This window comes from Octodon degus, unplaced genomic scaffold (assembly GCF_000260255.1).
Source record: "Octodon degus isolate 3935 unplaced genomic scaffold, OctDeg1.0 scaffold01022, whole genome shotgun sequence".
In the NCBI taxonomy this organism is placed as follows: domain Eukaryota; kingdom Metazoa; phylum Chordata; class Mammalia; order Rodentia; family Octodontidae; genus Octodon; species Octodon degus.
The window spans coordinates 1998-13547 of NW_004525598.1; the positions used below are offsets into that span (position 1 = coordinate 1998).

At 47.5% G+C, this 11550-nt stretch overlaps 1 protein-coding gene across 1 annotated transcript; it reads right to left on the bottom strand.

Annotated features, from left to right (window-relative positions):
- Positions 1-9879: 9879 nt before the first annotated feature.
- Positions 9880-11544, bottom strand: LOC111814883 (nuclear receptor coactivator 7-like; the record flags this gene model as incomplete). Its single annotated transcript, XM_023708772.1, has 2 exons — positions 10711-11544; positions 9880-10048 (listed from the first exon to the last, which is right to left on the bottom strand). Coding segments are annotated over exons 1-2 (719 nt in total), but the record flags the coding sequence as incomplete, so codon positions are not given.
- Positions 11545-11550: the final 6 nt, after the last annotated feature.

The following is an 11550-nucleotide window of genomic DNA, read 5'->3' on the forward strand; positions in this document are numbered from 1 at the left end:
ACTCGGGGAAAGACCCGGCCTGAGCTGTTTGCAGCCTCTTAGGGGGCTTTCATCTCAAGGCTCCATTTAGCACACCACGAGCCAAACCACGCACTCCTGCTGAGCCCCACTCGCTTGCAGACTTTGAAACTGCCTAACGCCCTCCGCAAGCTCGAAGCTTCTGTGCTGAGACAGATGGACTGCTCTGTGTGGGGAAAGGGCACAGCTCAGGTGACCTAGTGCGCGGTCACTAGTCAAGGCATGTTAGGGGAGGAACAAAACTGCCGTTCTGGGCCCATGACACCACAGGCTGCATTTGTCTGAGGATCAGAGTTTTCACAGGCATAAAAGAGAGAAGGCCCACATGCATTGGAGGGTGTTGCATTTGAAAAAGTTAGAAAGGCCTTGAACTTGTTTGACTGAGTCCTAAAGTGACCAGCGCCACTAACCTACAGATTCAAGCACATCCAGAAAATTCTGGAAAGGAGCAGCTTTAATCCTAATGGCTTAAAATATTTGTATAGCACTGCAGTAAGGTAAATGTGTAGGATGCACACAGCAGTACACACCTGTAATCATAGCTACTCAGGGAAAAACACACAAAAAAGGGCCAGGCAGGTAGCTCAGCAGAATAAGTGCAAATAGCTCAGTAAAATAAGTGCTTGCCTGGGAAGCACAAGGTCCTGAGTTCAATCCTTGGTACAAAAAAAATCAAAAAACCTACCTATCAGAAAATAGAAAAGCAGTAACAGACACAAGGAGAAAGGTTGGTCAAGCCTTTACTGCCATGCAATGCTTTGCTTAGACTGGCCCAGTTCCACTAGGGAGAACCCGTGGGTGGCATCAGCACAATTTCTACCACTTCCAGGCGCCACACTCACTGAATGCATCGGGCCAGACGACAGGGACTTCGCATGTCCAAGATGATCCTCACCCCTCACCAGTTAAGAAGCGACTCTGCATGCCCGGAGCACATCCTTTCCAACCTCTCCATCAGCCTCAGGAAGGACACAATTAACACAGAGACCCCTGACTGTCTGCTCTGGTGGAGGTGCACCCGAAAGCCAACGACGTCAGTTTCTATCCAGGTTGTGCCAGGGACTCTGAGAGGAATGCTGAAGCTCAGCAAGGCCTGCTTTACGCACACCCTAAGGTGGCTCTGTGCTTCCCCAAAGCATTATGCTGACGAAAGGAGGGGCTCACGCAGGCTGCACCCACCTCCACACCCCGCCTGTCCTCGGGCACCCTCGGGTACCCTGCCTACTCTCTGGACCCTGCAGGTGGGACTGGGAAGCCTGACGGCTGAGCCGGTGAATGTACTCATGTGTTTTTCCCTTTCGAGCTTTAGTGCCCGTCCCGCTCTGGACGATGTGTGCACCCCAGGAGTGCCTCCGCAAAGGGGGGGCTCGGCCAGGATGATGCCACGCAGCTCAGAAGGCCGCAGCGCAGGCGTCAAGGCACTGAGCACCCACTGTTAAAAGTGAGTAAGCTTTCCGATGGGTGGCACATAACAAAAAGCATGTGACTTTCAGGCTTGTTCTAAACAGTCCACAACTAAGGGTGCACAGTTTTGAAGAAGAAAAAGAGAAAGAGTTAAAAATTTTATTCTTGGCAGGGTGCGGGAGTGCATTCCTATAATCCCTGCACTGGGAGGCTGAGGCAAGATGACTGCTGTGAGTTCAAGGCCACCCTGGCTCAAAGTGAGCTCCAGGCCAGCCTGAACTGCACAGGGAGACCATTTTAAAAAGACCAAAATAATAATAATAATAATAATAATAATAATAATAATAATAATAATAATAATAATAATTGCCACTGAAATCTGACATCAACTACTCCTAACAGAACAGGGCAGCTCTGGTAGCCAAATGGTGACTACGCGGCACATACAACTGCTACTATTCAGAATGTGAAGAAGAAAAAAAGATCCTGATGTGCACCGACTCTGATGAAGAACTGAAGAAATCAGGTGAGAGCAGCATCAGCTTTCTTGAGAAATATGTGTGGACAGGTGAGCAGTCTCATAAAATTACGACGTGATTAGAGGCCAAATCAATTCTGTGCTATTATAGCAATATTAGGAGAAACAGAAGAAACACAAAATAAAACCAGAGACTTTCCAGAGACCCCCCAAGGCATGGCACCGGTCCACACCGAGCTCCACGCCAGACCGAGCTGAGAACTGGCTTCACCAGACACACTTAGGACCTGGCCTTCTGAGCTGCGCGGCATCGTCCTGGCCGAGCCCCCCCCCCCCTTTTGTCCCTGTCTTTGGGACAACACTGGTGTAAGGAACAGGCACACTTTTCTAAAATGGGATCTTGGGCCGGTGACAGCGCCAGCTGCACAAGCAGCAGCCGGGCAAGCACGAGCCCGAGTCCCACGCCTGGCTCCCAATCCGAACAGACAAGCACGGGATCTTGCACACCTATTCTTATACTTAGGGAATTCTAGAGACAGGACAAGTTATCACAGGTGATGAACTGGAATCTGCAGCATACACATGGGATATGGATTGCGCCATTTAAAAGGCAAATGGCTCTACACTGCTCATTTTCATTACGAAAGCATAAAAATCCCAATTATTGCAGGGTGCTTGGGAATTTCAATTATGCTTGATCTCATGTGAGGAAATATGCTTTCTAAAGGAGAATCAACTCAGCTTATAAGGGATGAGTTTACTTTTTATGTACAGGCATAAGTCACAGCTACCTATCTTATATAACTCAACAGGTTTATTGATCTTGATTAGAAGGTAACTAGAAAAAATGTATTTTAGAATAAATTTTAGGGCCAGGGAGATGGCTCGGTGGAATAAGAGCTTTCCTGGCAAGCGCAAGGGCCTGAGTTCAATCCCCGGTTCCGCCAAAAAATAAAAAATAAATAAATACATAAAAAACAAAAAAACAAGGGCCAGGGAGATAGCTCAGTGGAATAAGTGTTTGCTTGGCAAGCACAAGGTCCTGAGTTCAATCCCTGGTACCACAAAAAAAAAAAGTGTTAGAATAAATTTTAACAAATCAGCATATGAAGGATTAAGTAAATGCTCTATTATTAAAGGTGATACACGGAATAAAATACTCCCAGGTCAAAAAGTGTTCACTCAAATTCTAAGACCACGTGCTGTAAGGTTAGACTTTCTTTCTCGGTACTTGGGATGTTTCATCAAGTGGGAAGTAGAAAACTGCGCTGGGGGAGTGCAGCTCGCCTCAGGTTTCCATGCAGAACATGGCAGTTAAAAGGCTCAAAGCACCACCTCGCTCGAGGACCTCCTGGCGCAGCACTGACCACACTGTGCCCACTGTGGCGTGCATGCCGAGGGCTCCCGCACCGTCCTAGCAGGCACTGCCTCCAGGTGTTTAAGGTAGCACTGTTTTTCAATTCTTTTTATTTTTAACTGTTTTGGTACAGGGGATCAAGCTCTAGGCCTGGTGCGTGCCGGGCAGGTGCTTATGCGGCTGAGCTATATCCCCGGCGCCAAGGCAGCCTGTTTGCAATGTCAAAAAATCACAATAACCGAATAACCACGCAGGGCCGGTTAAATCTGTCAGAAAACACCGGCTGATGCCAATGACACTGTCTATATATACAAAAACCTGCAGGAGGTGACACAAAAGACGTGCACAATGCGTCACGGTGGAAAAGGCCAACAGCCTCTTCCCACCTCCCCCCGGCAGATCGGCACATTCGGGAGCTGCTGAAATTGTCTTAGCATGATTGTTCTCAGGTTGGAAGTAAGTGCTCAAGGCCTCTTCGCTCTCCCTCTTCCTCACTAGTTTACTTATTAAACAAATGGCACGAACTAATTCAGCGTGGATTAAACATTCATGCATCATTTGGCAACTGTCCCCAATTTTTGCTATTTAATATCATGTCTATCTCATTGATTTTAAAGTCTAATTAATGTAAAATAAACTATTCAACATGTTAGTGGTCAAGAGGCCATGAAAAATTGAGGGAAAAAAAATTTTTAATTTGAGTAGGATTATTTATTTTTTAAATTTATTTTTTTTTATTTACTTATTTTTTAAGATGAGATCTTCTACGCAGCCTAGGCTGGTCTTGAATTAGGGATGATCTCCGCCTCAGCCTCCCGAGGCAGGTAGGCTACATATATTCCTTACTGAGTCTAACCACTTCTTTCTTTAAAAGGAAATAATCTTATTTCTGAGAAAGAAAACACAAACAACAGACAAGCACACTAGTTTTGATATGGAAGGGTACCCAAGCCTACAGAATACCATCCTCTACGTATTCACGTCCTTAGAAAGTACTAGGAACTATGTCCAATAGCTCTTCCCCAGGCCTCAGGGCCCTTCCTTACTTAGCTAGAACTAGTGGTGCCTGCCCAGAAGGAAGCTCACACTCAGCAACTGCTCAGAGATATTCTAATTACTGAGCTCTCACTATGACCCACTTTTCAAATTAAGAAATTTTATTTTTAGGGGAAAGAGCACCAGTCCAAGGCCAGATGAGCTCCAAAGGTCAGACGAGAGCCCCGCGTCTGGCTCTCAGGGCAGTTTTCTTGAACCCCAGCTCCCAGCAGAGGATACGGGCGGGCGAGTGCGGAGGCGAGGTGGAGAAGCAACCCGTGGCCAGCAGCAAGGACTTTCCTGCTCGCGGGTCTCTGTTCCCTCAGGGTTGTGTCCAGGTAACACTGGTGCTCCTACGGGGGCAATCTGTTCTATCACTGCATTAGGAAGTTATTCAAACTTTTCACTAAAAGCTTTAGCAAAAGGTGTTTTATGACAGGGCTTAGTAAAACAAACAATATATGCAAATGAGTAAATCCTATTAATACAAACGAAAGGATAATTAAGTCTTACATGGAGTCAGATTTCTCCAACTCGAAGCTACTGTGGTTCACAGCCACGTTCAGCTCGGTGTGGTAGCAGGCCAGGGCTGACACTGGAGCAGGGCTTCCCAGCGGGAAGCGAGCCTGCCCACAGGACGTCCCGCACTGTCACGGGACTCCGTGCCTATGGCAGCTGGGGCAGCTGCTGGTATGCGGTGGGCAGAGGCCACGGGTTGCTCAACACCCTGCAGTTCACAGGATTTCGCCACCTCTGCCAGCAAGGAACTCGACAGCCACAAATGTCAGCAGGGCCACTGTGCAGCACCCCGCGGAGGTGTGCAGGTGAAACAGCCCTAAGGAAGGCTGGAAATCTGGAAGCTTTTCAGTGTCATGTTGGTACTCCTGAAGTTTTGGATTCCAAATGTTCTGTTTCAGATTTCACAATTCTGGATAAACAATGGTCACTTGGTAAAGTACACGCAAATATTCCAAGATCCAAAAAATGGAAATATGAAACAGCTCTGCTCCCAACTGTTTCAGATGAAGGATTTTCAACCTGCACTAGCTTATGAAAACAGAAGTGGCATTATCCATCATCCTGATGGTTAAGTTAGCACAGGTCTTTGAGGCGTGTGAGACTTTTTTGGTACTGGGAATCAAACTCAGGACCTTGCACATGCTAGGCAGGCACCTGTACAGCTGAGCTATCTCACTGGCTCAAGTTCTTAAAATATTATAGATGTCCCAAGCCCACTAGGGTCATCTGCAAGTGTCCAACAGTCATCCCTGATTCTGTAGCATTGGGGTGAAACACACTTGTTCCCCAGGATGCTGAGGGTGCTGCCAGGGGTGTGTGCAGTTGCTCAAGAAGAAACTGCCAGTTGTCCAGGGCACAGGGAGCTCTTAGATCTTCTACAACTCAGACCAAGGAAAATATTGCTACTTTCTTTTCAGGTAGTTTTTAACTGTTCTCCATTTCCAACTTCTAGCATCTGAACATTAATAATTTCTGTAGAGGGGAAAAAAAACACCCACCCAAAACAACAGTCCTAACAAATGCCACCTCTGCTTTTCACCTGGCCTCTCCTTGTCCACCCTCTATGCTTTCTTCCTCGTTCACCCATCATTTGGTGACGGGGTTAAGGGAGCCGTGGAGCACCCCAAAAAGCAGGGGCCACTGGTAGAGCACACTACTTACAATAACACACAAGGAGAAAGCAATATTCTACGAAAATGTATTAGGGTCCTCAGAAGGAAACACTGAGGTGACAAAGGGACCAAGCTCGAAGGAGCAGGAGGGAGGCGAGGGAAGGAGACAGAGAAAGAGTGAAGGTGTGCTACACACGTGTGCCAGCTCCCCACAATACCAGCATCACGTACTGCAAACGGACAGAAAAAAGCAGCAAAGGGTCAAAGAAACCTACCCTCAGCGAACAAGCTGTCACATCTCTAAAAAGGAGACTCTGCAGGCTGGGGAGGGAGCCACTGTGAGGGTGACTTCACACGGCTCCTGGATCTCTGACAGACACATGGGGCCGTGAGACAGGAGGAAGGTTCAGAACACAGACCCCTTCAGACGCAGGTGGCACAGGAGTCCAGAAATTCTCTGAGCAAGCAAGCCACCGTGGGCCACTTCTCGGCTCCTCCTGAAGGACGCGCGCTGAGCGCTGAAGAGCTCACGAATCACAGTAACAATGAGCTCTCTTCCTGTGCTCCTGCATGTGTACTGGGAATTCATCACAGTCCTGCCCAACTGTTTCCTGTTAAACTAAAATGTGGGCTCCTTCAGGGCATGGAGAGGTGGGAATACAAAAAGGTAGCAATTATAAAAAATGTTCTAAAATCTGTATTTAAAAAACTATCATAATTAGCAATAGTGAAACATAGTAACACCAAGAAAATAGTTGACTTATTAATAATTAGCTCAAGAAAGAAAACTATACTACGGAAACACAAGTCCATCACAGACACCATAAAATATAGTATAATGGAATCCAGCAAACGACCTACTTTGAAAAGCTCACAGAAACCTCTTACATAAGAGGCCAAAGAGAAGTCCTACTTCAGCTTTGAAGATTTCTTCTGGCTTAAATGTCAGTAAAAAGAATTGTATGATGGTGGGATTGCTTAATTATGCTACAAGATTGTGTGGTACATAAAATCCTCATTAATGGCAATACAATTAAAACAGTTTTCTAATTCATTTTCCTAAGTGACACGTGTAGTTGGTAATTTTTCTGAAAGTGGATGAACGCCCTCATGACCCGCAGTGTGGCTGAAATTTTGGTGCTGTGCTTTTCTCATTTATAAAAGGAGGACATGGCCTAAATCTACGATCATTACAATCATTTTTTTAAAGGAGGCCAAGCCTCTCCTTTGGTACAGGTTACAGGACACGCATGGTGATTACACTCACTCTGTATCTCTTCTTTCACTCCCTTCTCCCCTCCTTCTCCCTTCCTTGGAAGCACCTTTCCACTTGCAACAGACTTATCTCCCTGCTGTCTGCTGCCTCTCTTTTCAAACTACTTATACTTCGGTTTCTCACACATTGGAAGCTGGGTGACGTTCAGGCTTGTGCATCTAGTTATTTCACTTAACACGATGGCCTTAAGGTACGTTTCCTGTTAAACGAGTTGCTCGCACGGATCCCTCTTCATGGCAGAGCACCATGCACCGTATACAATCACTTTTCTTTTTCTTTTTGTCTTTTTGAGACAGAGTCTTGCAATGCAGTTCAGGTTGGCTTTAAGGCCGCTTTGTAGTCCAGGCTGGTCTCAACTCACAAGGCTCCTCCTGCTTCAGCCTCATGAGTGCTGTGACTATAGGTGTGCACCACCGTGCGTGGGCAAATTTTCTTTATCCATTCATGTATTGATGGCTATCTGTACCTGTATTTATCTATCTATCTATCTATCTATCTATCTACCCATCTAGTATCTTTTCCAAGATTTGCTATTATGAGTTTTGTTGCTATAAACATGGAAATTATAATTGTAGGACTCCAATTTTAATAGGCCTTCAGAAATTTACATAGCTTCTGCTCAAATATTTTAAAATAATAGCTAAAGACACCACCTTCTTCCCACAGTACTCCTCCTTGGAAGTCCAGGCGAGCTCCTGTGCGGGTTGTGGGCACAGGGCAGGAAGGACATGACACAGCACAAAGCCAATGAGAAATGTCCATGCTGACGTGGGCTGATGTCTAAGAGAGAAGATCCCTTAACAAATTCAACAGTAAAAGTACTATTACTTTCACACTAAATTATAATTTATTAAAAGTGAGACAACTCTCGTAATGGGAATATCACTCTGGGCAATAATCATCCAGAGGTACCCTTGCTTCAATTTTTTAATATTTTGCACCGGCACTCAAACTCAGGACTGTGCGCTGGCCAGGCAGGTGCTGTGCTCCTCTCCACACAGCCCTCTTGTCTGGATTAACTTGCTATAGAATTCAAGCTAAGGGTGCTCACTGCGGGGTTCTGCACTCGTCACCTGCGTGATCTGATAGGTCTGCCTAGTGACCAAGTCCTATGAGCAGTCAGGAAAGGTGAGGTGTGGCTTTCACAGGCACAGTGACCGGCACGTCTGTGACGGCTTGTGTCCTCACGTCCCCCAGTGCTGCATGCACCCACTGATGGGGCTTTTCAGAGCCGGCTGGATCTTGGGCGTGCTGCTGGGACTGAGGGTGCCTCACCCTGCGTGTGGGGGGCACCATGCAAAGGGTGAGTGGCCTGGCTGGAATACGTAAGATGGAGAGGCGGGGTGGAGCTGCTTCCCGCGTCACTGCTTGTGCCTTCAGCCTGCTGTGGGCTGTTCCTCCTCGGCCTCGCCACCCTGCCCTGGAGGCAGCTGAGCATGGCCCGAAACCTCTGCAACTGTGACCTGAATAAGCCTTTCCTCCTGTAATTTTGGTGTCAGGCATTTTTTTTCTCAGCACTGAGAAAAGTAACCAAGACGCAGGTCTCTCCTAAAGGTATTTTCTATTCTACGTAGACCAAAGGAAAACATTTTTTTTTTCCTAAGAGTATTTAGACACGATCTCACTATGTAGCCCAAGCAGGCCTCTTACTGTTTTTCTAAAATGAACTATTTCTTAATTATTTTTCTTATAAAGAGATCTTCAAGTGAGACCCTGTAGATCCTTCCCTAAAATACAAAAAAATAAAAAAAGAGTCTGTTAGAAAGAGAACTTCAGTGATACATTGCTAACAAATTTCCATGACACTCTGCCACTGTAAACTTTTCACATAACCAATAAAATGTCTTTTTTGGAGACACTTCAAAGTACAAGTCTCTCCGTATTCTTCGGTTCACTACAGCGCTTCCACAACAGTCAGGGTGTGTAAGGAGCTGAGTGCCGCCCATGCATGGAGGGAGACAGAACTGTGGTACACGGGAAGCAAATGTGGCACGCGGGGAGACCCTGTCACTGGGAGCAACATGAGCAGGCCTGGAGGCACCATGCCAGCTGAAACAGACCAGACGCAGAGAGGCAAACGAGAAATGTTCTTACTTACACGTAGAAACTAACAAGTGACTGAGACTGGGCCTGGTGGCGCGCCTGTAATCCCAGCACTTGGGAGGCTGTAAACAGGAGGATCACTACGAGTCTGACCTACATAGAGAGACCCTATATATCCTGTACATGCAGTCCTAAATACAAAAAAAAAAAAAAAAATCAAGTACAACTCATCGCACTTGTCTAATGCACTCGGCTGGGTCTCAGCGTGCCCCATGGCGTTCCTTAGCCCCCAAGAAGAGTGCTCCAGTGGCCGGCCCTGAGAACGCCTGCACCTTCTGTGCTTGAAAGCAAGGAGGCCCGGAAATGGCCCAGCACAAGCGCCTGTGGAGGCCGCGTGGTACCACAACCTCGGTTAGCAGGGAGCCCCTGAGCACCCTTCTAGCAACTCCACAGCCAACAATCAGGAGAGCGCTCTCATCCAGGAGGAAAATCTACCGTCTGAAGCTCAGGGACACCGTGCTCCGGGGAATGGGCCAGCGCGTCCCCGCCGCCATCCTCTGCATGTCCTCTGCCGCCATCCTCTGCAGCCCAGTGCTCTGCCACCTGCCCCCAGGCTCCCTGTGCAGCCTGCACTCACCTCTCCCGAGGCACCGCGAACCAGTACTCAGGCTGCTTCCTGCGCCGGCCATACTGCTGGACCATGGCGGCCGTGTGCGTGGCAAAGGACTTCCGCATCGGCTTGCCCACTCTGATGCACAGGAACATGGGTGGGCTCTTGCTCTTTTCTTCTTTCGAAGGAAGGATATCTGCATTGCACATGACAAAGCTGAAATGTAAAACTTAGGACGAGTAAATTCTGCACCAAAGGAAAAAGCTGTACAGCATCAGGTGGGAGTGCATCAGACGAGGTGCTACACACTGGAGAATCACACGAAAACCAACTCAAGAGCACACCTGCAGGACCTGACAGTCCCCGGCACACACATCAGTGAGGGGCACGAGGAAGCATCATGTCGCTCTGCAATACAATTTAGAATTAAATCTCTTAAAAATCATCTTAGCTGGGTGTGGTCCTGGATATCTGTAATCCCAACACCTGGGGGGCTGAGGCAGGAGGACCTTGAGATCAGCCTGGGCTACACGGTAAGACCCTGTCTCAAATAATGGGAAAAAAAAAAAGTGAAACTCTTGGTTTAGAAATGCAGGCTAAAAATAGAAAGGTACTTGAAAGATTTTTTTTTTTAAATAAAATAAACAACTTTTGAAGTAGAAATCAATGATATAATTTTGAGTTACAAAATAGCCTATTTCATCAATTTTTACCTTAATGATTACTACTAGCAGTGAGGACGCGATCTACTGGGAAAATGCTGTTCTCAAATAATTGTACTACTTTGGCTATTACAGACACAGGCTTCAGAAAGCCGATTATGCACCAGAAACATGGCACTAAAGAAAAACAGATTACCTTCGATGGGCACCTGAATCCTCTTCAGCAGCCATAACTGAATTTCAGATTTATTGTCCATCTGGAGGCCAGGGCAGCTGCTGTCCAGGGCTGGTTCCAAAGCGGAGTCCAGAGACTCTTTAATTCTATGTTCTCCCACATCAGTGTCCACCTGGAGAGCACGAGGCGCCCCGTCCTGCCCTCCCTGGGTCTTATCTGGATCCTCTGTGCTCTCAGGAGGCGGATCGCCCGCCCGGAGGAGCGAGCTGCTTAGGGTGATGTCGATCCCCGCTGGCTCAGTACTTCTGCTGTCACTCAATTTTGCCATCTGCAAATTGTCGGAGAGCGGGGGCCCTTCTTTATTCTTGTTTAGGTAATACTCAATGAGTTTAACTTTATCTAGATCTTCGTGGATACTCAGTGAGTTCTCCACTTGGCCTTCTGGGGAGCTGGACTGCTTGTCCACCTCCGGCTTGGTGTCTTGCTTCTCACACGTCTCTGAATCCAGGGTCCCTTTCAGCTCGGCATCGCTGTCTGCGACCGGGATGCTCAGGCCTGTCTGCGCCCGCATCTCCGCAGTGGAGGCGTCTGTCTTCAACTCAGTCTTCTCCCCTGCGTCCCGGTCAGCTGGAAGGCACTCCTGCACAGTGTCTCTCCTGTCCTTTCTGCTCTCAGTCTGAGAAGAAAGCTCTTCCAAGTCCACAAAGTCCTCGTCTTCCCCTACCAGGCAGTTTTCTTTGGCTGTAGATTCAAACTTGGGGTGCAGCTCTGAAGGTCCCCTGTGCAAAGCAGTCTCCTCAGGACATCCGCCTACACTTCCTCTTGTGGGTTCCAGTCTCGAGAACCTCCCTGAGGCAGAGC